Here is a 23283-nt window from a genome sequence, read left to right on the forward strand (position 1 = left end):
AAAATGAGTCTGACATGACCTGTTCTTGAGAAAGCCATGCCAGCTTTTTATAATCACAGCTTCCCATTCTAGATGTTCATTAATTAGCTCTTTAATGATGTGCTCTAAAATTTCTCCCAAGAACCTAAGCTTAGTGGCTAATAATCTGCTAATTTTGTTCTTCCTTTTTTTTTTGGCAGACATTTACCTTTTCCAAGTAATAACATTCCCATTTTCCATCCATAATCTTGAAAATATTATTGGCAGTGGCTTAGCAATCACATATGTCAGTTTGGTTGTTTTTGTTTTTGTTGTTTCAGTTCCTGAAGATGTAGCTTATTTGGGCCAATTTATTTGAATTCACCCAAGGTGCTCTCTTACTTATCATGAATATCAACTTGGTTAGCCATTTTAGTTGTGTCATTTACAATTCAAAGGTCAATCTCTTTGGCAGAGGAAATAGAAGTGTAATAAAAACTGAAGATCTCTGCCTCCTCTTTGTCATTATAGAGTTGTCCAACAAGTCATTGATCTGACTAAACACAGAACACACAGCTAATTCACACGACTTTAATATTTTTAACCAGTCTTGTTGTAGTTAAAGTATAATCATTTTAATTTTTTGTGATGCTATTTAGTACTACTTCTGGTTCCCTACTCCCACTTTTAAAAAATTATTCATGATATGTAGTCATGAGGCTTCTGTGTAGTCTGCAAGCCTTTAACTTCTTTTGTTTTAACTCCTGAACCATGCTTTCCAAAGGTTTTCATCTTCCTTGATATTTTTGCATTGAAGTCATTCAGTATTAAAATGTTTATTTAATTTGGAGGCTCTTACTGAGTTCTTTGTAGAATCTCTTTGCATAAACAAAAAGAGCAAATAAACATCTCATTTGATTAACAAAATTCAAACCATTCTAAGCAATGTATAAATGTAATCCCTCTGACTCCTTGTTCTGCATCTTGGTTTTTCAGTCAGTGAATGGATGAAAAACATTAAGTGCTTACTATTTGTCAAGTATGGTGCTAAGCCCTGGGACTATAAATAGAAAAGAGGAGACAGTCCCTGCACTCAAGGAGTTCACATTTTAATTGGAGTGACAACAACTGAAAGAGAATTCAACTGTGGGATAGCCAGAAGGCCTAAGGCCACATTTAATGCAATCTCAAACAATGCAAAGTCTGATTTAGTGCAAATTATAAAATAATAGTAGGGTCACATTTAATGCAAGCTAAAATTCAATTAATGTGATTCATGGAGCTTGGTAATAAGGGTTTTAAAACACCACATTTGTTGTCATCTCCTGTGGATATGATGTGCTGCTGTGTACCATTTTACCAGTAGTGTTTTAATTCTTTTTAAAGTGTCCTTAACAAATGGACAAAAGGAAGAATATTTCAGATTGAAATACTGCTGACACACACAGAAAAAAAAAGAGGCTTGTTATTACATTTGAAGAAAAATTTTATGTGATTGAATGGCATGAATGTGGTCTTAAGTAACTAAAATTAGATGATATGTCAGAATATGTGGATAGACTGTATGGGATATTATAAAACATTCAGGCAAAAATAAAAGAAAAAGGCAAAGTTACATCATCTTTTTTTTTGTAATTTACAAGCAATCACAAGGAATAGAAGTGTTAAGAGTAATAGAAATGGAGCATCTTATAGTTGTATAGATAGTAGATTATAATCAGTAAAATCATTCCTCTTATCAGAACAGCTATTCAGACAAAAGCTTCAAGTTTATTTAAGGCAGTGAAAGAAAATGAAAATTAAGTGAATAGTAAAGAAACTTATTGCAAGCATTACTTGGTTCAATAACTTTAAAAATCTAATTCAGTTGCAAAGTATTAAAATTACCAGAGAAGACCTTGGCAGCTAAATGTACTGGTGTTTTGAAGAAAACAGTCAAATAAGGTGGATATTCTGGTCAATAAATTTTTAATGTGGATGAAAAGGATGCCTTCCAGAAGTTAAATTTCCAAGAATGAAAAAACTCGACCTGGACTTAAAGTGTCTAAAAGTATCACCAACCACTAATTGGGAGGTAATGCATAAAGGGCGGTTAGGTAGTGCAGTGAATAGAATGCCAGGCCCAGAATGAGAAAGGTTGATCTTCCTGAGTTCAAATCTGTCCTCAGAAACTTGCTGTGTGATCCTGGGCAAGTCACTTAACCTTGTGTGCCTCAGTCTCCTCATCTGTAAAAATGAGATGGAGAAGGAAATGGCAAGCCAGTCTAGTATGTTTTCCAAGAAAACCCCAGAAAAAGAGTCAGACATGACTGAAACAACTGAACCACAATAACAAATGCAAAAGATTTTATATTAAAACCAGTGCTTGTTTTTCAGACTCCATTCTTGTGCTATCATTTCTATTTCTTTGATGGTCACATAAGAAAGCATGTGTGACTAAAGTTGCTTTGGAAGACTGGTTTTCAAGTTATTTTAGCCCAGCTATTAAAAAAGATTGCAAGGACAATATCCTTTTTAAAGCATTACAGATTTTATATAATACCTCAGGTCATCCATCTGTACTTGTTTCATTGTGTTCATTCATATGAGCATGCAAATTAGCTGAGATGTGTATAAAACTCTCTGCACTTACCAGTGTATAAAGATTTAAAGAAAACAGTTCAATCTAAACTGCTAAAATGTTTTAAATGATAATGGTGACATTTTCATCATATTGTCAGTGAAAGCTTATCTTTAGGTACTAGATCCAGTTGTTTTTTTTTAATATTTTACTTTCTATATGGCTAGTCTATTACTTTGTAAGAAGCTTGAATGAGAAATACATCTTATTCTTTGCTGCTATTTTACATTAAGAGATAAAAAAAATTATTTTAAAACATTTTCATTGCATATTTCCATTGGTCTGGAATTATGTTTTACATAAAAGTATGATTTAAATATTGCAAATTTGACTTCTGCCACTACTTCTTGGGATCAAAACCAAGCTATATTTGTAAGATGGATGGCAAAGACTATGGGTCCTTGGGCTGCATCAGCACAAGAATTAACAGTGTCCAAGAATCTGGAGAGTATAGGGCAAATGGACCAGTCTGGTAGGTCTCTCCATGGTTATCAGGATTAGGTGAGGTAACAAAGTAGGGTTTTATTAGAAGTCCTTGCACTTGTCCAACAACCAAAATAGAGCCTCCAAGATTCACAGTCTTCTTCAGAGAAGTACACACAACCCACACAAAGCAGGAGAATTGGAAGAAAGCTGAAGGTTGAGGTTATTTAGATGTAGGCATATATTGTCTTCATACCACCAAAAGATATTAAAAGAAGATTTTGATAGTAGTTTCTTGAGAACAAGTCAACAAATCAGTAATCATTTATTGAGAGTTTGCTATGTATCAGACACTATGTTAGGTTTTGGGAATAGAAATAAAAGCAGAAGGACAGTCTCTGCCTTCAAAGAGATTGCATTTGAACGTGGGAAAACCATACATAAAAGGAAACTGAAAAGGGGTAGGGAGAGTGAAGGTGGGAAAGGGAAAGGGAGGCATCTTAGAGAAAATCTTAGAGGACAGTCAAGAGTGTGCCTGGAAATGAATGAAGATGTGAGTGGCCTGAGCATGCTTCTTAAAATGAAGGTTCTGGGAAAAACCAGTCAGTCAGAGAGTGACCACAGAGATGAAAGAGGGAACTTTTTCTTTGTTTTCTGTTCCAAATTCTCTCCCTTCCCCCACCCATTGAGAAGATAAGAAATATGATAGCCATTATACATACAAAGTCATGGAAAACATTTCCACGTTAGCCATAGTGTGCCCCCCTTCCAAAAAAGTTATGAAATATAAAGAAAGTGGGGGGAAAAAGATATGCTTCAGTCTGCATCCAGAGTTCATCATTTCTCTCCCTGGAAGTGGAGAGCATTTTTCAAAATCAGTTCTTTGGAATTGTCATGCATCATTGTATTAATCAAGAGTAGCTAAGTCTTTCACAGTTGAGTATCATTACAATATTGCTGTTATTGTGTATAATGTTCTAATAGTTCTGCTCACTTCATTTTTTCATAAGTTCATATAAGTCTTCAGAGGATACTTTCAATCTGTTTCAATCTGTGGAATCCAGGGCTGGAATGAGGAGTGTAGGGAAAATCTGGGAGGAGAGTCAGGAGTAGGAACTAGAGAGCAACAAAGACATGGATGGCTTGAGTGGCCTCCTTAAAGCAACTTATTCCTTTAAATAAAACTTAATTATTTTTCCTCCAATTTATCTATGACAAGTAATTTTTTTAGGCAGAACTTTCCTCTTGTTTATGGCTCACCTGTAGTTTAGGAAAAAACTCTTTCTGTCCCTTTCCTGATAACACTATGCATCTAAGCAGATACTACATCTTTGTACCATAAACTTTCAACTCATCCAGAAGCCTAGGGCTTCTAAAGTTTTTAAGCTTTGCATCTTTTTTTCTGAGATTAATAGCCACCAGTCTTATACCTGCTGGTAATGACTGAAATTAAGCATTTTCTTAAGCTTAATGCTTTTCCCTTTGTTCTTTCCAGGTGCTCTGCTGGAAAAGAAGGTGGAAATGGACAAGCGTGGAATGGGAGTGACTGATTACAATGGAATGGTCACCAAACCCCTTGGCTGCCGCCCACCAATCTCCAAAGAGTCTTCCATGGACCGCCCCACCTTTCTTGACAAGGTGAGTTATCTTTTTGTTTAGATTAAGTATTCTGATGTCTGCTTCAGTTGCGTGACCTTAACAAGTCACCTGCACAAATTTCTATCAACATAACTACTCAGTACCCTTTCCATAGTATAGATTTCACACTTGAATATTCTGATTTCATAACAAATCTGATCTATGTATTTAATCTGTCAGCTGAGGTCAATAAGCAGTGATGATTGTAGTACCAGTTCTTGATTTGTAGATTTTGAAATGCTTTGAGTATTTAGAGGACAGTGGACTTTGTAGTTTATAATGAAAAAGCTTCCTGAAATTGCTTTGAATATTTAGCATACCTGTATAAGACTTTGACATTATTAATGTCAAATATAATGATCAAATGAGACAATATTTGTAAAGCACCATACCTGGAATAAATGAGCTATATAAATTCTTCTTCCCTTCCCTTCCTCTAATGCCAAAGCAAAAGAATTGGATCTCAAAAATAAAAGGGTATTATGGAAAAACAGAAGGGCAAGTAAGAAAATGCTAGGGATCACTGGCAGACTACCAAGGAACAGGTTTCTTTATTTGTTCTCCAGCGGACTTGTTTCCATGTTGAAATTACAACCCTTATCTGTATTTTTGTTTACAAAAATGTATAGGTGGTTAATCAGTTGTCCATTCTATGCTAGACCAAGTTTAATAACTACACAAAAGAAATCTACTTATTTGAAGACAATCAGAGTCCTATTAGGACCCTTGGTATAGTTTTCACTTCTTTGACCTTTCTCCTTTTGCTTAGCTGTTTCTAGGATTAGTGAAAGTATTAAAGGTACTATACATGAAGGGGGGAATGGAAGAGAAGAGGGGAAAGCTTTATATATACATATATGTGTATATATGTGTATAAACATATACATATACACACACACACAACATACATTTGTAAAATATAAAATATAAAAAAAAATGGAAGGAAAACTATCTTAATACTCTTTCTCTTTCTCTCCCCCTTCTCTTTCCCTTTACCCATATTCTTCATTCGCTTATTATTCATGCTTTTTTGATATTTTAATCTTTTATTCATCCATATCCTTTATATTTCCTTGGGAAATTGTTTTGTGCTTTGTCTTCTGTTGGACATTGCACACAGCTCACCCTTTCTTTCTCCTATCAGGATGGCGGCCTAGTGGAAGAGCCCACTACTTCACCATTTTTGCCTTCACCAAGCCTGAAGCTCCCCCTTTCAAACAGTGCACTCCCTAATCAGACCCTGGGTGGGATTGCCTCAGGGCTGGGCATGCAAAACTTGAATTCTTCTAGACAGGTAAGGCTACTTGGACAAATCAAATCGTGCTTTTTTTTTCAATTCCCTAGAAGTTATATTTTGAAGGAGTCTTTGCCATCTTTACTTAATATTAGCATTTCAGACTGTAATAAGTTTTCTTGTATTTCTCAGTTTTACAGGAATTCTCTTACAGGATTCCACTTTGGAATAAGTTTCCAAATTTTGAGAGAACATTTCTGCATATATGGGATTTTCCCTTTGGCACAAATTCTATAATGTTTCAGTAGAATACCAATATTGGTATTCCATTGTTACATTGTATTGGTCTGCTGAAGTTATAACAACTTCTATTAAGAGAAACTATTAGTACATATATTCAAATTACAGTGAGTTTGCTTATCACATAACGATTTTATGAAAAATTTTGCATGGTCTACTTACAGGAATAATTTTTAATGCCTTTGAGCCTATCTCATAGAAAAAGGATATAGTAATTAAGCATGTGTAGGCAAAAATGCAAAATTGTTACTAGAATCTTGTTAGAGTTAGTTTGAGTAGCAATTGAGCACTGTTGCTATAATCTCACTTCCCTCCTTGAGAGTCTTGACTATATGTTTGAATGTTCAACTATTAACTATTTGTAAATATTAAGGTTTGTTGAAGTGACAATTAAATTTCCCAACTGAAAATAATTATTTTGTTTCTGGATAATATTCTCCTGTTAAGATAAATCCTTGCCCATATATATACTATATATATATTACATATATATATTTATATATTACATGTAATATATATATATTAACAACTCTGTAGCTGTTATGAAATTATTCCTTTGGAAATCTCAGTTGTGAAAGCAGTGTGTATATTGCTGTCATTCTTTGAAATATTTCTTGTGTTCCCCATTAGGTTGGCTAAATGATATTTCTTCTCTTTTTCCTTTTTTTGATAGTCTTATCTACCATCTTAAAAGTTTTATCCATTGTTATATAGCTTCTATATAAACTTAATAACTTCAGCAGTATTTTTGCTTATTTCAACCATTATAAGATGTTTACCATCTTTAGTTAATGTTTATTTTATTACAGGTCTAGACTGGTAAAAAAAAAAAAAAAGTACTCTTTTTTAGAAAAGGAAGAAAGAAACAAATTTTTTCTATTCTCCTCCAGATACCGAGTGGCAATCTGGGTATGTTTGGCAATAGCGGAACAGCACAAGCCAGGACCATGCAACAGCCGCAGCAACCGCCAGTACAACCTCTTAACTCATCCCAGCCTAGTCTTCGTGCTCAAGTGCCTCAGTTTCTATCCCCTCAGGTCAGACTAATACCCACCAGTTTTTGAAGCTGAGGAATGCTATGTACATAGTTTGTCTAAATTTCATCAAAGTATTTGAGAAAGTCTTTTATGCTGTCCTTATAAGCAAGATAATAAGACTAGACTAGATAATACAGACTGGTAGATTCAGAACTATTTGAATGATCAGACCCAGAGAATAATTGTTGCTTCAGTGTCCATTTGAAGGGAGTGCCCCAGTGATTTCTCATTAACCAAATGTTGGTCAACATTTTAATCAACAACTTAGTTTCTTATCAGATCTGTAGGTAACACAAAGCCAGCAAGGTAAAGCTAATACCTTAGATGAAATTAGATAACAGAATCCAAAAAGGCAAAATTAAAGTGAAAAGTTACTTCATTAAGATGATATTTAACAGGCTTATAGGTTTAGACCTCAAAAGGGCCTTTAGAGGCTTCCAGTTCAGCCCTTTCATTGTACCAATGAAGAAACTGAGGCCCAGAGAGATTAAGTGATTTGCCCAAGGTGGCCCAGGTAGTGTATAGTAAGTGACAAAGATAGAATTTGAACACAAGTCCTTTGAAAAATAAGAGACAAATATAAACCATTATACTTAAATTCAAAAAAATCAAGGCAAGACAAGCATTTATTAATTTCTTACTCTGTACCAGGCACTGTGCTAAACACTAGGGATACAAATACAAGGAAATGGCCATCAAGGAATTTATACTCTACTGGGGGAAGGTAACAAACTAAAAGGAGGGGAAAGGGAAGGAAGGTACCCAAGCTGAGACATGGTACAAAGTCCAGAAAGTCAGAAGCAAAGCCAAGAGGGAAATGCCAGCCTGGGCCCCTTCTCAACATGGAGACTCCCAGAGGAACTCACCCAGGGAGGAAAGGAGCAACATAGTAGAGAGATATTCCATATTCCATAGTAGAGAGATGTTCTAGAACAAGGAGGCCTCAGTCACAGAGGCAGCTGAGACAAAGTTTAGAAAATCAGAAGCAGCTTTACAAATTGGGTGAGATAACCTGGGGCAGTAGTAAAAAGACCATGGAAATTGGTGTTAAGAGCCTTGATTTAAATCTCAGCACTGCCACTTACTGTGTGACCCTGGGCAAGTCACTTATCTTCTCTGGGCCAATTCTTCCTGAGAAGAATTGGACTAGATGACTTATAAGGTACTTTTAAGCTCCAAATCTGTGATCCTTTGAACAGTGGTTTATGTGAAAAAGATCTAGAGGTTTTAGTGGACAGCAAGTTCAATATGAGTCATCAACATTACCTGGCAACCAAAAAGCTCATGTTATTTCAAACTATATTGAGAGAGATGTGTATAGTGTCCAGAACACTGGAAGTAAAGGTTCTCTATTCTGCCCTAGTCAGGTTGCATTTGGAGTCCAGTGTTCAATCCTATTTTCAGAAGGATACTTTTTATATTGTGTTCAGAGGAAGGGAAGCCGGCATAGTGAGGAGTCTCAAGTTTGCTTTCCAATGTTCATTTCAAAGAACTTAGGTGCTTTGAGAGTAGGGGAAATGTTAGAATTGTTTTCAAGTGTCTGAAGGGTTGATACGTGGAAGAAGGATTAGGCTTGCTCTGAGTGGATCAGAGGCAGAATGGGGAGCAGTGGGTAGAAATTGCAGATGGGATCATTTAGGTTCAATGTAAAGACAGTCTTCCTAACACAGCTATTCAAAGGTAGAACGACAGACCTTCAGAAATGGTGGGTTTCAAAGTCTAAACTTGTTGGGGATTTTGTTGAAGGGATTTCTAGTTAGGTACAGTTTGGAGTAGTTACCTCTGAACTCCTTCGGGATTAAGTGAAATGTGAATTTCAGGGATATGCACATTGAGATAGACATAATTATTTTAATGTGACAGTTTAGTTCAACTTTGAAAATTCACCTCAAGCAAATTAACTTCAGCGTAAGAGTGGGAATTTATTTATGAGTTTAGCAACTTTAGAGTATCTTATTTTGAACAATTAGCTAATAATGTACTGAGAATTGTTGCTGAGACCAACAGGTCATCGGTGAAAGTGATAGATCCTTTTATTTGGCACATTTAAGGGAATATTATGTGGCTTAATTGGAATTACCCAAGGGAACCCAACAAAGAGAGGCATAAACAATAAGAAAAGGGTACTAGAGCAGCCTATTGACCCCCAGTCCCACCCCTGATGTCCAAATAAGAATATGCCAACCAACTAAGAACCTGGAAGTTTTTAACCTGGAATATAGGATTTCAAATATGGAAGAAAGGAACCAGAGTTCCAGAAAAGGTAGGTACCAGGAGAGAGGGTACATGACGAGGGCATAGCTTATTGAACTGAGGTAGAAGAACAATAGGTTTTTCTAGTGGTCTGGGGATCCTCAAGACCCTTTCAGGAGGTTTACATGATCAAAAATCATAATAATAATAATATGTTTTATTTTCTGATATGCTAAATATCAACAGATATAACCCACATAAACAAAAGCTCTTTCAGGTCCTCAGTAATTTTTGAAGAGTATAAATGGGACCTGAGACCAAAAAGTTTGAGAACTACTGTTAAAAACTAAAACAATGTAAATCACTCCCTACCACCTTTGCTTAAAAAATAAGTTTTAGGGATTTTTTTTTCTAAGTAAATGCCTTTCAGTAATTGGAATGGGAGGAGAAAAATGAGTCAGAACCTTGGGATTATTCAGAACAACTTAGAAGGAAGAGAATATGTGGGAAGGAGATTCAAAACTATATTTGTCAAGGACTACACTTTATCTTGGTCCTTCATGAAAAAAATGCCATTATGTGATCATTAGAATATACCTAAGTCACCTCATTGAGGATGAAGAGTTGTGGTAAAATGACCGAATGAAGAATTGCTCAAGCTACTGAAGTGAAGATACAGGAATTAGAGGAGAAGGGGAAATTCCCAGTCACTCTCTTTATCTATTCTAATTTAAAAGATAAATCACTGGGAGGACCAAGTCACATGTAAGTTAAGTAATTTGCCCTGGATTGTTAGAGCTGAGAGGTGTCAGAAAAAGAATTGTGAGCCCTACTTCTAGGAGTGTCTTTCTGACCCTGAGCCCAGAGTCCCCTCTATCTACCACCTCTGCTCAATAGCTTTAAAAGTAAGAATATAGAAAAGCCCTGGGTAAAACAAAAAGATTTATGGTCATATGTAGTCCATAGATTTTCATACTGTGATAAATTGATCAACTTGTGTAAAAGTTGTCTATTTCAGCCACCCTATCCTAGTTCTGTCATCTCTGCCCAGGTGATCCATAGGCAAGTCACATAACTTCTTTGGGCCTGTTTCCTCATCTGCAACAAGATGGGGAAGGACTAGATGACTTCTTGAGTACCCATCCAACTCCATGATTCTATAAGTGATTATTTGCACTAAACCTCTTGGTTCCTTTAGAATTTAATGATCAAGATAAGTTTTAGTAGTTTGAAGTTGTAGCATTGTATTATTTTTTGTAATAATAACTTACATATTATGGTGCTTTAGGGTGTGAATTTGTAAAACAAAGGACGAACTCAGACAGACCTGTATTGTAGTTATCATGTATTTGACAGTTCCCTGATCATGATAACTTCCAAGTAGTAATATCTCACCAGATTTTCCACTAGTGGGTATTTCAAATGGCCTTTAGAGTATTTAGAGCTATAGAGTTTAGGGTTGCTAGATGTAAAAAAAAAACCCTTGAAATTCTTTTTCAAAAAGTTAACACTGTCTTTGAGGTAATCCTCTTAGATACATTAGATTGTTTTTCTTCTGGTGAAAAAGGAAGACTCTTTATCTCTGCCTCCTGGCTTCCTTCAAGTCTCAGCTAAATTCCCACCTTCTGTAAAAAGTCTTCCATAGTCTTTCATAATCTTAGTGCCTTTTCTCTGAGTCTGTCTCCAATTTATCCTGTAGGTATCTTGATAGTTGTTTTCATATTGTCTCCCTCATTAAACTAGCAGCTCATTGAGAACAGGGACTGGTTTTGCCTTTGTGTACTCAGCATTTAGCACTAGGTGCCTGACACCTAGTAAGCACTTAACAAATATTCTAGGTGACTGGCTGACTGATTAACTGATTGACTAAGGAAGTAACTTTTTTTGGTGCCCTGGAAAAAATCTTTTTTTCCCTCTCCATTCACAAAAGGTAGCATATGCTACTTCAGATTCCTCACATTATTATAAATTTCATTTAAATGCAGTTTCTTTTCTTCTTTTTAAAAGAGAAGTCTAGCCATATTACTCCCCTGTTCAAGAGTCTTCCTCCCAGAACAAGAACCTGAGCAGATCACTCCAATTATTGTCTTGTGAGATACAAAAATCTGTTTTTAGCATTGAAAGTCTTTCATATCTGATTCCAATCTACCTTTTTAGGCTTACTCACATTACTCCCTGTTATGTGACTATATGTTCTAGCTAAATTAGCCTGCTTTCTTTTCCTTGAACTTAACTTCTCCCATTTTCATGCCTTTATTCAAGGCTTACCTGCATTAACCTCCCTCCCTCTTCACTTCCACTTCTTATAAACCCTAGCTTTTCTCAAGGCTCATCCATAACCTCCTACAGGAAACTTTTCCTCCTCTTCCTAGTTATTAGTGTTTCCTTCCATAAGTAGTTTTACATATGCTTATCTATTTGAATGTTGTATTATATAGAGCGTTTCCTGTTAAAGGAAGGGATTGTTTTTCATTTTGTATCTCTTGTTCTAGCAGAGGGTAGGGAACCTGCAGCCTCAAATTCTTTTATTCTGTGAAGTCTGGATTTAGTCAAAGGGTTATATTTGAGGACCTAAAGGGCCACATGTGGCCTTGAGGCTGCAGGTTACCCATCCCTGTCCCAGCATAATGCCTTGCAAATAGTAGCAAGTACTAATTAGAAACTAGTTACTGATACCAATAACCCAGTGTCCTAAAATGTCTGTTGTCACTAGTCTATTGTTTTTGCTTTTTAGAAATTATATTTTTATTAGCAACTTTTCTTAAATATATTTATTTGATATTCTCCTCCCTTACCTAGTCAGTGATCTATCTCATCCCTTGTGGCAAAGATTTGAAAATGGGGGAAAAGCAATTCTGTAGAATTGACTAAACACTCCTCACTATAGATGCAACATTCCACAGTTGTAGTCTCTCATCTTTTCAGTGTAGGAAAAGAGTGTATTTTGTATTTAGTATTAGGGGGTGGGTGGGTGGGGGGGGGATGATATTCTTTCATTTCTATTGTATACGTACACACACACACACATACACACATATAATGTGTATGACTACACATATTTTTTTCCTGGTTCTGCTTGCCTCACTCTGCATGGATTCATATATGTCTTCCTCTGCTTCTCTGAATTCTTCATATTAGTAATTTCCTATGGTATTCCATTACATTCCATTATATTCATGTGTTTGTTTAGCCATTTTTTCATCGTTAGGCATCCACTTTGCTTCCAGTTCTTTGCTAATACGAAAGGTGCTGCCATAAATATTTTAGTGTATATGGGATCTTCATTTCTTTCTTCAACTTTCTTGGGATAGATGCTTAGGAATAGGATCTCTCAGTCAAAGGGTATGTTCAATTTAGCCACTCATTAAACATAATTCTAATTTATATCAGGTTTCTTGAAATTTTTTTTATTATCAAGCACTTGTTTTTTTCCGTTATCAAGCACTTATTTTCCCTTGCTCTCACCTCTGCACATACATCACCCTGAAAAAAAAATGAAAGCTAAACCTTTTAATAAATATGCATAGTCACGCAAAACAAAGAACATATATTGTCTGTGCCCAAAAATGTGTCTCATTCTACATATGAATCCATCACATTTCTATTAGAAGACAGGTAACATTCTTCATCATTAATCCACTGTAATTATGGATTTAAGGTTAATGGTTTCATCTGAGTTCTGAAGTCTTTCAGAGTTGTTTCTCTTTACAGTAATAGCGTTATTATATAAATTGTTCTCCTCATTCCATTGACTTCACTCTACAGCAGTTCATACAGTATTCCCAGGTATCTCTGAAACCATCTATAAATATTTTCTCAAGTGTGGATCCTTTTTCTCTTTCTTTGAAATCTTTGGGATTTAGGCCCAGTAGTTATGTTGCTAAGTCAAAGGGCATACATAGTTTAGTGTACTAGTATACTTGGGCATAGTTATGGATTGCTTTTCAGATTGTTTGGACCAATGCACAGCTCTACCCACAGCATATTAATGTGTCTTTCTTCCCCTCTGATATTGACTATTTCCATTTTTTTTTCATCTTTATCAATATGCTGGATGTGAAGGAAAATCCTAGAATTCTTTTCATTTCATTTAGTTTATTTAACTGACTCTTTTAAAAGAATTTTCTGTCCTGCTTCAGAAATGCAGGTCAGATATTAGTACTAATAGGCATTTTTGCCCATTTTTAAATTTTCCCTTGAATTTTAATTCATAAAATGAATCTAAGTGTATTTTATTAATAATCCATAAGTCTTTAAAATTTGCTTTAATAAATATACAACATTCAGTGACTAGTGTTTTCTATTATGTAGGTTCAAGCACAGCTTTTGCAGTTTGCAGCAAAAAACATTGGTCTCAACCCTGCACTATTAACCTCGCCAATTAATCCTCAGCATATGACGATGTTGAACCAGCTCTATCAACTGCAGCTGGTGAGTTAATAAACATGCAGACAGTAGAATAGATTTGAAGAATAAAAGGAAAGTGTTTTTTTGACACTTATCCGCTGCTTTGTTTTTCTACATAGTCCTTAAACAAGCAACTAAATTTAAATTCTTAGTCCATATTAGCTAGACATATATTGATAAACACATATGACAGGTTATTTTTTGTCATGTAATAGTATGCTGTTCACATTTCCCTAAAGTTCCTACAGTTTTTTAAAAACAAATTATGACACATTGGTAAGGTTGCTCTTGTTAGTGGGTTATAGTTTCTGTTATAATCCTAGATTTTCTGTACATTTATTTTATTGATGTGCAATAAAGACCAAATTTGTTTATTATTGAAAACTACGGCACTTCATTTTTCTGGAAGTAACTTACTTGACATCCTTAATTATGGAGCATGAGGAGGGAAATATAAAAAGGCCTCTGAGCTTCCAAAATGTGATCATTAAAGCTTTTATTGCTACATTCATAGGACAACACCCTCCAGCTCAGTATAGTGACTTAAATTTTAGATTCACTTTTAATAATTATAGTCAGGCAGTGTACAGGTAGGAAATTAGAAGCAAACATCAGGGCATGTACTGAAAAAATATATAAAAAGCAGGCATAAGCTAAAAAAAACAAGTAATAGTCTGGAGTGATTTATAGTGATTTAGGGATTATTGAGCCCTATAATCTTCAATAATTCCTAAGAACATTGTGTTTCAAGATAGTACTGTAAATGAGATTCATAATAACCAAGTATCAAAGTAAATGTAAGAAAACAAGAGATTTAATTATAGTCTATGGAGAAAATTTGAATTATTTTTATCCAAAATTAACAAAATTTTGTTTGCCAACTCGAAGGGGAAAATTCACACCTTATCATGTCAGTGTATTAATAGCATCAAACCAGCTAGGTTGCACAATGGATAGACTACTGGACTTAGAATCAGGAGGTCAGGCCTGGGTTCGTATCCTGGCAGAGACACTCATTATATGACCCTGGGCAAGTCACTTAACCTTCTTCAGCCTCAGTTTCCTCACTAGTAAAATGGAAGTAGTTATAGCACCTACCTCACAGGGTTGTTGTGAGGATCAAATGAAATAACATATGTAAATCATTTTGTAAACCTTAAAGCACTGTATAAATGCTAACTAAAATGACTTAAAAATATTTATAATTGTGACCACTGAATAATACTTATTCCAGGAAGCAGTCTATTTTATCTTTCCCACTTTTAATGAGAAAAGTTGGACTTTACTCTTAGATCTAAACAATTCCTAAAGTTTTGTGCTAAGGAAAATATTCACAGGTTTCTTGCCAAAGTCTTTTGAATGATAAATTAAAACAACAGTGTAAAAGAAATTTTCCCAAATATTTAGCGTACAGAGAGACAACACAAAGGGTGTTTTTAATTAGTGCTTTATTGATAGCTTCTCAGCTCTAAAAAAGTCCTCCTGCAGTTTGTACTATATTTCTCTTGGGTTGCGCTCCCAGTGATAAATGTTAGAAATGATCTTGTAAACTTGTAGTAATTATAATCTTTTATAATTTTTAACACATTTTTTATCTGGGACATCCTAATGCTAGCGTTGTGCCAAGTTGTTTGAGCCATTCTGGAAAACTTTCATCTGAATCATTGTTAGAATAAATATTTTTTCGTTACTTTCTCTCACTTTTTCAATGTTTAGTTTGTATTAATCACGCAGAAAGATTTTGGTGTCGTCTTTAACTGAGCCACATTAAATGTAGGGATATTAGCATAGTTACCCAAAACTTTTTAGTGTATTCAATTTTTTTAGTAAGATCATAATCTTTTTAAAATTGTTTTGTGCCAGAAAATATGCTTTAACAGTAGTGACTACTGTCAGGAATCCAAGAATTCTGGGAATTTGGGGGTTTTTTTTTGGACCCAACAGCAGAAATTGAAATATTTAGTGTCTTTTGTATGATTATTACACTCTTGTTTTTCTGCCCACAGGCATACCAACGTTTACAAATCCAGCAGCAGATGTTACAGGCCCAGCGTAATGTTTCCGGACCGATGAGACAACAAGAGCAGCAAGTAAGTATTCACTCCCTGATTAAATTTTCCTTATATTATCTCCTGAAACATTGATCTGTATTGTCTGCTGACATAAGAAATTTCAGATAATGAAATAATATAATTTTTTACCCCTAAAGCAAAAAAAGAAATTAGCCTTGTGATCTGATCAATTTAAAAGATTTCAAATCTAATGTTGTATAAGTCATGCAACTATAGTGAAAGAAAAACAAATATTTTTACTAAAAGAAAGAAAATTCTTTTAACTGAAACAGTAAAATTAGTAAATTGTTCTGGACTTATTCTTTTTTTTTTTTTTTTTAATTTTTCTCTTCCCAGGTTGCACGTACAATCAATAACATGCAGCAGCAGATCCAGCAGCACCAGCGCCAGCTGGCCCAGGCCTTGCTCATGAAACAGCAGCAGCCTCCCCCTCCACATCTCTCTTTGCACCCCTCTGCAGGCAAATCAGCCATGGAGAGCTTCTCACCCCACCCCCAGGGTCCCGGCCTACCTGACCTGCAGACCAAAGAGCAACAGTCTTCATTGAACACCTTTGCTCCTTACCCAAGTCTCGGTGAGCACCTTGTTTTTGAAACAGTCACTTGAAACAAAAGAAGCTTTAATAAGGACTGTGAATACCAAGCAGTTAAACTTTTATTCTCTAGGCAAGGCAAAGGCTTTGAAAGTTTTTGAACTAGGAAACAACATTATAAAATAGAAAATATTTTTTCCCATTATAGAAGTAACAAGATGGGAAGATTTGTCTTTTTTAAAAGTATTTCCCTAATCTCAATGAGTAGTCTAATTTTAAAACTTTTTTTTTTACTACTTTAAATTTACTACCCTTTTTCTAATATCTTAATTATATATACTCATACTTACATACTTGTACAGTTGAATTGTTAGATAAGAAGCTATACCCTAATACTTATTTAGCAGGGGAATCTTTCCCTTGACTTCTACCAGGATTTATCATTATCTGGCAATTGTCATATGCCAGAATTAAAAGATTATAAAATTATATTTTTGTGGTTTTCCAACCAGTTACCAAATTCATGGCTAGTATCCTTATTATAGGAGTTGTTGGCAAAGCCTTTTTTTGTCTGTTGATCTTTGTATATGAACCAGTTGCCAGAATTCAGCTCTAAGAAACATATTAAAGTTCACTAAGCACTTTAACTGATAACAACAGCCAGGGTAGAATTGGTAGCCCTGGGTCCCAAAATTGAGCTATACTTTAGAATTACTTTGTCATTGAATTCATATATTCTTCAAGGTTAGGATTCTAAATGAATTTCTACAAAGATGGTATTAGATGGTCTTAGCTACCATACCAGGAAGACTTGAGATTGAATCTTTCCTCAAACAGCACCTAACAGCCTCTCTGAACCTCTGTTTCTTCTGTAAATTGAACATAATAGCACCTAGGGGCTGGTAGGTGCAGAGTATAGAGTGCCTGGCCTAGTGTCAAGAAGACATCTTCCAGAGTTCAAATCTGACCTCAGATACTAACTAGCTGTGTGACTTTGGGTAAGTCACTTAACCCTTTTTGCCTTAGTTTCCTCATCTGTAAAATGAGCTGGAGAAGTAAAAATGGCAAACCACTCCAATATTTTTGCCAAGAAAACCCAAATGAGGTCATGAAGTCAGACAAGACCAAACAACAAAAGCACCTACTTCAAAGAGTTTTTGTGAGGATCAAATGAGATGATATATGCAAATCCTATACTCTATAACTTCCCTATTACTGTGAGGAATACCACTATGCTGCCAGCCACCCTGGCTTACAGCATAGGTGTTGACCTCAATTTCTCATTCTCTCCCTCTTTCCCCATATCCAATCAGTTGCTAAGTTTTATTGTTTTGACTTCTGTAACATCTCCCATATGTCTTCTCTCCTTTGACGCTGCCACCAACCTGCTGTAATGAGGCTATCATCACCTCTTGCCTGTAATATTGTAGTAGCCTGCTGGTTGTTTTCCCTGTCTCAGATCTCCCCCTCTTTCGTCCATCCTCCTGTCAGCTGTCAACCTAAAGCACAGATTGGATCATGTCATCCTTACACATACCCACCCCATTCAAGAAACTCCATTGGTTCCCTTTTGCCTGTAGGATCAAATGTGAAATCCTCATAATGGCTTTTAAAACCCTCTTTAATCTGTCCCCTTCTTGCTTTTCCAGTTTTCTTGCACTCTACAGATCTGTCTTCCCTCGCTGTGATACCCAGTGATATTGTCCTCCTTCTTGTTGCTCTCACTAAACCCTCCATCTCCCAACTCTGGGCATTTTCACTTGCTGTGTCCATGTTTGAAACTGTCTCCTTCCTCTTCTCTGTCTTCTAGCTTCCCTGGTTTCCTACAAGCCCCAGCTAAAATCCTACCTTCTACAGGAAGCCTTTCCCAATATACCCCTATTAGAGGTTGTGGGAGAATTAAGGTGAGGGTAATGCCTTTGATTATCTCCACTTTGACCGATATATAGCTTATTTGTACATAGTTGTTTGTTATCTCTCCCAGTAGACTGAGCTCCTTGAGACAGGACTTTTATTCTTCATTTTCATTTAATTAGATTTGGCCCATCACTTCAGACTATATAGATCTGTTTGGATCTTAAACCTTTAATGCAAAGTGTTGACTGTTCTTGTAAGCTGAAAATTTGATGTGGATTCTTTCTATCCCTTCATCTCTTTGTTATAGACATAATTCCAAATCCTCTGTCAAGGAGAATAATGTTCAGACTAAATACAATGAACATGAGTAAAAGTGAATTGAAACCTACAGAGGGCATCCAGCTACTCTACATATTCAGGTCTCCTGGCCCCCACTCAATCCAAACTACTAAAGAATTTGCAGTTGTGACTCCTTAGTTGTTGCCAATACCCTTTGAAGAATCATAGAAAATGAGAAAGATGCCAGAATATTGGAAATGGACAGATATTGATGCAGTTTTCATAAAAGTGGGAGATTGGTAGATCCCAGAAACCATAGACTTCAGTGTGGCATGATCTTTATTATCAAAGAAGGTTGGGGGAGAGGAACTAGATTTATTTTGTGTTGGAGGGACTAACTAGAACCAGTGAGTATAAATTATAAGAAGCTGGATTTTAACTCTGTATAAGAAAGAATTTCCCAACAGTTATAACTATCAGAAAGTGAAATGAGCTACTGAATGAAGTAATAGATTCCTTAATCACTAGAAACGTTCTCATAGAACACCCTAAACTGGTGTTTCACCATGGCAATATTCGCAGCACCAACAGCAACTGTGAATATACTGGTGTAGTTCTGAATCGCAGGAAGAAGAAAAATATATATTCAGATACCAGAAAACCAAAAGCGTCATAGTAACCAAGAAGTCAATACACATTAGCACTGCAGGGAACAAAGCCATTGCCAAGCCTTGCCTGCTGCAAGGACCTTCCCACAAGCAAACACTCACAAAACTAGCTGTGCTTGTCTCCTGCGTCCTCCTCCATCCTAACTGCTCTCATCAACTTCCTCCCAGTTCTGCTCCACCCTTCCTGTTCCACCTGTTCAATAAGCTTCTCCTACCACATGTAACTTGAGCTTCCATGTGATTTAAGCAGGTCACATGGACCTATTAATGAATGGGAAAGATCTTCCCATTCAGCCCCAAGATCTTTCATATTCATTGCATAGGTCTATGGGGCAACAATTCTGGTATTAACAGAATTGTAACAGGGATAGCAGAAAATAAGCATATAAAACAATATCTTAGGTATCTGGTGTCAACAGAACTTCACAACAATATAATAGGGACCACACAAAATAAGCATAATACCTTAGGAGGGCATTTGAGCACAAGTACCCCATTGTTCCCACCTCAAGCAAATAGGGCCTAAAATCTTGGGGTAAAAGGCAAAAGTCTCATCTTCTATAGTTACTTCCAGTTGAAATTGAACATAGAACTGTCCCTACCCCAAGAGGCCCCATTCGAGAGGTCAGTTCTTTAGCTGGCATCTGGAACTTGATCAATGACAGGTCTAGGGATGATACATCACAGTTACGGACAAGGGGTGACATCCAGCCTAAGCAATGAGGCATCTCCAGGTGGAAGGTACTAAGCCTGCACGAAACAAATCTAGCAAAGAAGTTTAACAGACAAAAAATGAAAAAGAAACAAGGAGACAATAACTAGAAGCAGAGAGTAGGTAGGGTCAGCCATATCTATGGAGTCCATGAATCCACTGTCATAGCGTCATTCACAGTAGAATATATGAGTTAAGGGTACAGTTTGGTAATCATCTTCTGCTGAATAAACTAGAGTTACAGTATTATCTTTCCCACATGCTATAATTTCCACAGCCTTTGGAACATTGTCTGGCTTCTATTTTACCCATACTTTAGCTCCCAGTTTTATATCAGTAGAACCCAACCCTTCAGTTCCTCTGCTAATTATTTTGGAAGGAGGGTCTGTTTCCACAAGAGGTATTGTTTCACAAGGAATAATAATCATTTGCATATTCTGTCATTTTTACAAAACTCTGTGGGTTCCTCACCTAAATTTTGGAATGTTACAAAAATTTCTCCTTGATAATTTGAATCTGTCACTCCAGCCAATACATATATTCCTCAAGCTTCTAATCCTGATTTAGGTAATATCCATCCAAAACGATATTTAGGTATTCTCATATATATTCCAATAGAGATTTTTCTTATTTCTTTTCTATCCAACCAAAAGTCCTTTAAACAATGTAAATCATATCCTACTGAATCAGGCCTGGGTACAGTTCTGGGACATCTGGCCTCACAGTCCAATGCTCAGTATTTGGGATCTTATGTGTTTGTTGTTTTCTAATTTGCAGACCATCTCCCAATGGTCTATTATTCAAATTACATAAATCAGTGAACAAATTATCTTTCCAGTGTTGATAAAATTATTAGAACTTCTTAACTTCTTTAATTGTTCTTTCAGTAATTCATTCATTCTTTCAATTAACCCAGAAGCTTGTGGATAATATGGAATATGATATATCTATTCTGTATTATTTAATACACATTATTTCTTCATTTCATTACCTTTGAAATGTGATCCATTGTCACTTTGACTCTGCCTTGGGGTTCCGTAATATAGACTTAGGATATCTAGAGTTTTACAGGTGTTTTTCTGGGTCCCATTCTTATAGAGACAAGCCACTAATACACCTGAATAGGTGTGTCAACACAAGTACATATAAATTTGCATCCTTTATCTTGGGGTAGGGGTCCAGCATATCTATTTGCCAAATTTGGGCTGTTACTTTTCCCCTTGCTATCTCTCCAGTTACTACCCAAGGAACAGTTCGTTCCTTTTCCAATTGACATATATTACATTCCTCTACTACTTGTTTTAACAATGAGTGAGAGGTACTAATACCTTGATCTTGTGCCCCCTGGTGTGTGGCCTGGACCCCTAAATGGCTGGCTGTTTAATGGACCCATTTTGCTAGTGCCAGAGACCAGAGTAGAGGAAGTATGCTGAGTAGCAATCTTTGCTAGTTGATCAGCATGTGCATTTTACTCACATTCTGGCGTACTGAGGGCCACATGAGCATCTACATGAAAAACTAACAAATTAGTAACCAGAGATGTGTCCCACATATCTTCCCATAATTCTTTGCCCCAAATTTGTTTGCCATGAATTTCCCAATTTTGATTTTTCTACATGGGCATCCATGTAGCTAACCCATTAACTACTCCCCATGATCAGTGAATATACGGCACTCTCCTCCTTATTCTGTTTTGATAGCTTGATACACTTACTGCCATAAGTTCAGCATATTAACTACTGCCACCTATCCCAGTACTTTCCAAAGTCCGCCTAGCACATGAGTTATAGGCTACCCCTTTCCAATGTCTTTTGTGGCCCAAATGTTTTGCTGTCCCATCAGTAAACTATGCATGTCACTTTTATTCTTCAGTTAATCCATCATATCCCTCATTTGGTTCTACCATGGACTATTCCAACTGTTAATTTGGTTCAGGGGGTATATCATTTCCCTCAGTATCTATGTTTGCTGTAGATTCATATAAAGCAGAAATTCCACTTTTGCCTGTTTTAGATCTATTTTGAATATACCATTTTCATTTAATTATGCTAGCCTCTTGCGCATGTCCAATTCTGTGAGAAGCTGGGATACTTATTAACCAAGTCATAATTGGGATTCCAGGCCTTAATATTGGCCCAAAACCAATTGTTCAGTCTCTATCAAAGTCTAATATGCAACTAAGAAGTGCTTGTCAAAAAAGGGTATATTGAACTCCAGATGGAGGGAGTTTCCTAAACCAAAATCATAAAGGTACATTTTCAGTGTTGTTTTTGCCATAAACTCCATTTTGTATATTCATCCTGTAAAGTCCAATTCCATTGGACCACTTTGCATGGACCATAAATCTAAGGTCAATTGTATGGTGGCCTTTGCTTCTTCAAAAGCTTTATTCTAGAGGCTCAAGTCCCAAATCAAATTCATATTTTGTCCTAGTAATTTTAGATGAGGGTTTCAAAATTTGTCCTAGATGCAGTATGTGATGTCACCATTATCCAAATAATCCTACAAACTTTTGGGCCTCTTTGTTATTGGTGGGGACAGGAAAATCCTGAATCTTTTGTTGGACTTGGAAGAGAATCTCTCGTATCCCCTTATTCCATTGTATACTCAAAAAGTTTACAGTTTAATCTGGCCTTTGAATCTTTGCAGGGTTAATTTCCCACCTTTTGCTCTTCATAAGTTCAATTAAAAACATCAAACTCTTCTTCACTTCTTTTATATTTTTTTCCTGTATCATAAAATCATCTGCGTCACTACACAGATGTACACCAGGTAGCTATTATCTATAATTCATGTAAATGTTCAGCCACAAAACTCTGACAAATAGTGGGGCTATGCAGAATCCTTGTGGCAAGTGTGTAAAAGTATATTATCATCCCTGCCAAGTGAAAGCAAATTGGTCCCATTGTGTAGAATCTATTGGGATAGTAAAGAAAATATTGGCTATATCAATAACTGTATACCAAGTCCCATCGTATTTCTGGATCCTTTCTATTAAAGTAACAGTATCTGGAACAGCAGCATACAAGGGAGGAGTCACCTTATTCAATTGTCTATAATCCACTGTCGTCCTCCATGTCCCATCTGACTTTTGTACTGGCCAGATGGGATTATTTCATCAAGTAGTTGTAGGGACTACCTCAACATATTCCTTTATGGTATTAGTAATTTCATCTTGTCCACCTGGTATACAATACTGCTTTAAAATTCAGAAGATTCAGGTAAAGTGATTGGGTCCATTTTTATTTTACCCACCAAAGCTATATTAATTCCTATCTTTCTTACTACAAATTGGTATCTCTCTACAAGTAAATTTAAAGTCATACCTCTCAATATATCTATTCTAATGATGT

General features: G+C 36.0%; 1 protein-coding gene across 14 annotated transcripts in view; it reads left to right on the forward strand.

Annotated features, from left to right (window-relative positions):
• Positions 1-23283, forward strand: part of TNRC6C (trinucleotide repeat containing adaptor 6C) — a 270642-nt gene that overhangs the window by 206314 nt on the left and 41045 nt on the right. For 12 of the 14 annotated variants that reach the window (XM_072645138.1, XM_072645145.1, XM_072645135.1 and 9 more), the window contains 6 exons: positions 4497-4639; positions 5784-5933; positions 7064-7210; positions 13715-13834; positions 15817-15900; positions 16219-16456. In XM_072645138.1, coding sequence (XP_072501239.1) covers positions 4497-4639; positions 5784-5933; positions 7064-7210; positions 13715-13834; positions 15817-15900; positions 16219-16456 — 882 coding nt within the window. The remainder of the gene's footprint in view (positions 1-4496; positions 4640-5783; positions 5934-7063; positions 7211-13714; positions 13835-15816; positions 15901-16218; positions 16457-23283) is intronic. The other 2 variants (XM_072645141.1, XM_072645147.1) reach the window with 1 other exon arrangement.

This window comes from Notamacropus eugenii, chromosome 2 (genome assembly GCF_028372415.1).
Source record: "Notamacropus eugenii isolate mMacEug1 chromosome 2, mMacEug1.pri_v2, whole genome shotgun sequence".
Lineage (NCBI taxonomy): Eukaryota > Metazoa > Chordata > Mammalia > Diprotodontia > Macropodidae > Notamacropus > Notamacropus eugenii.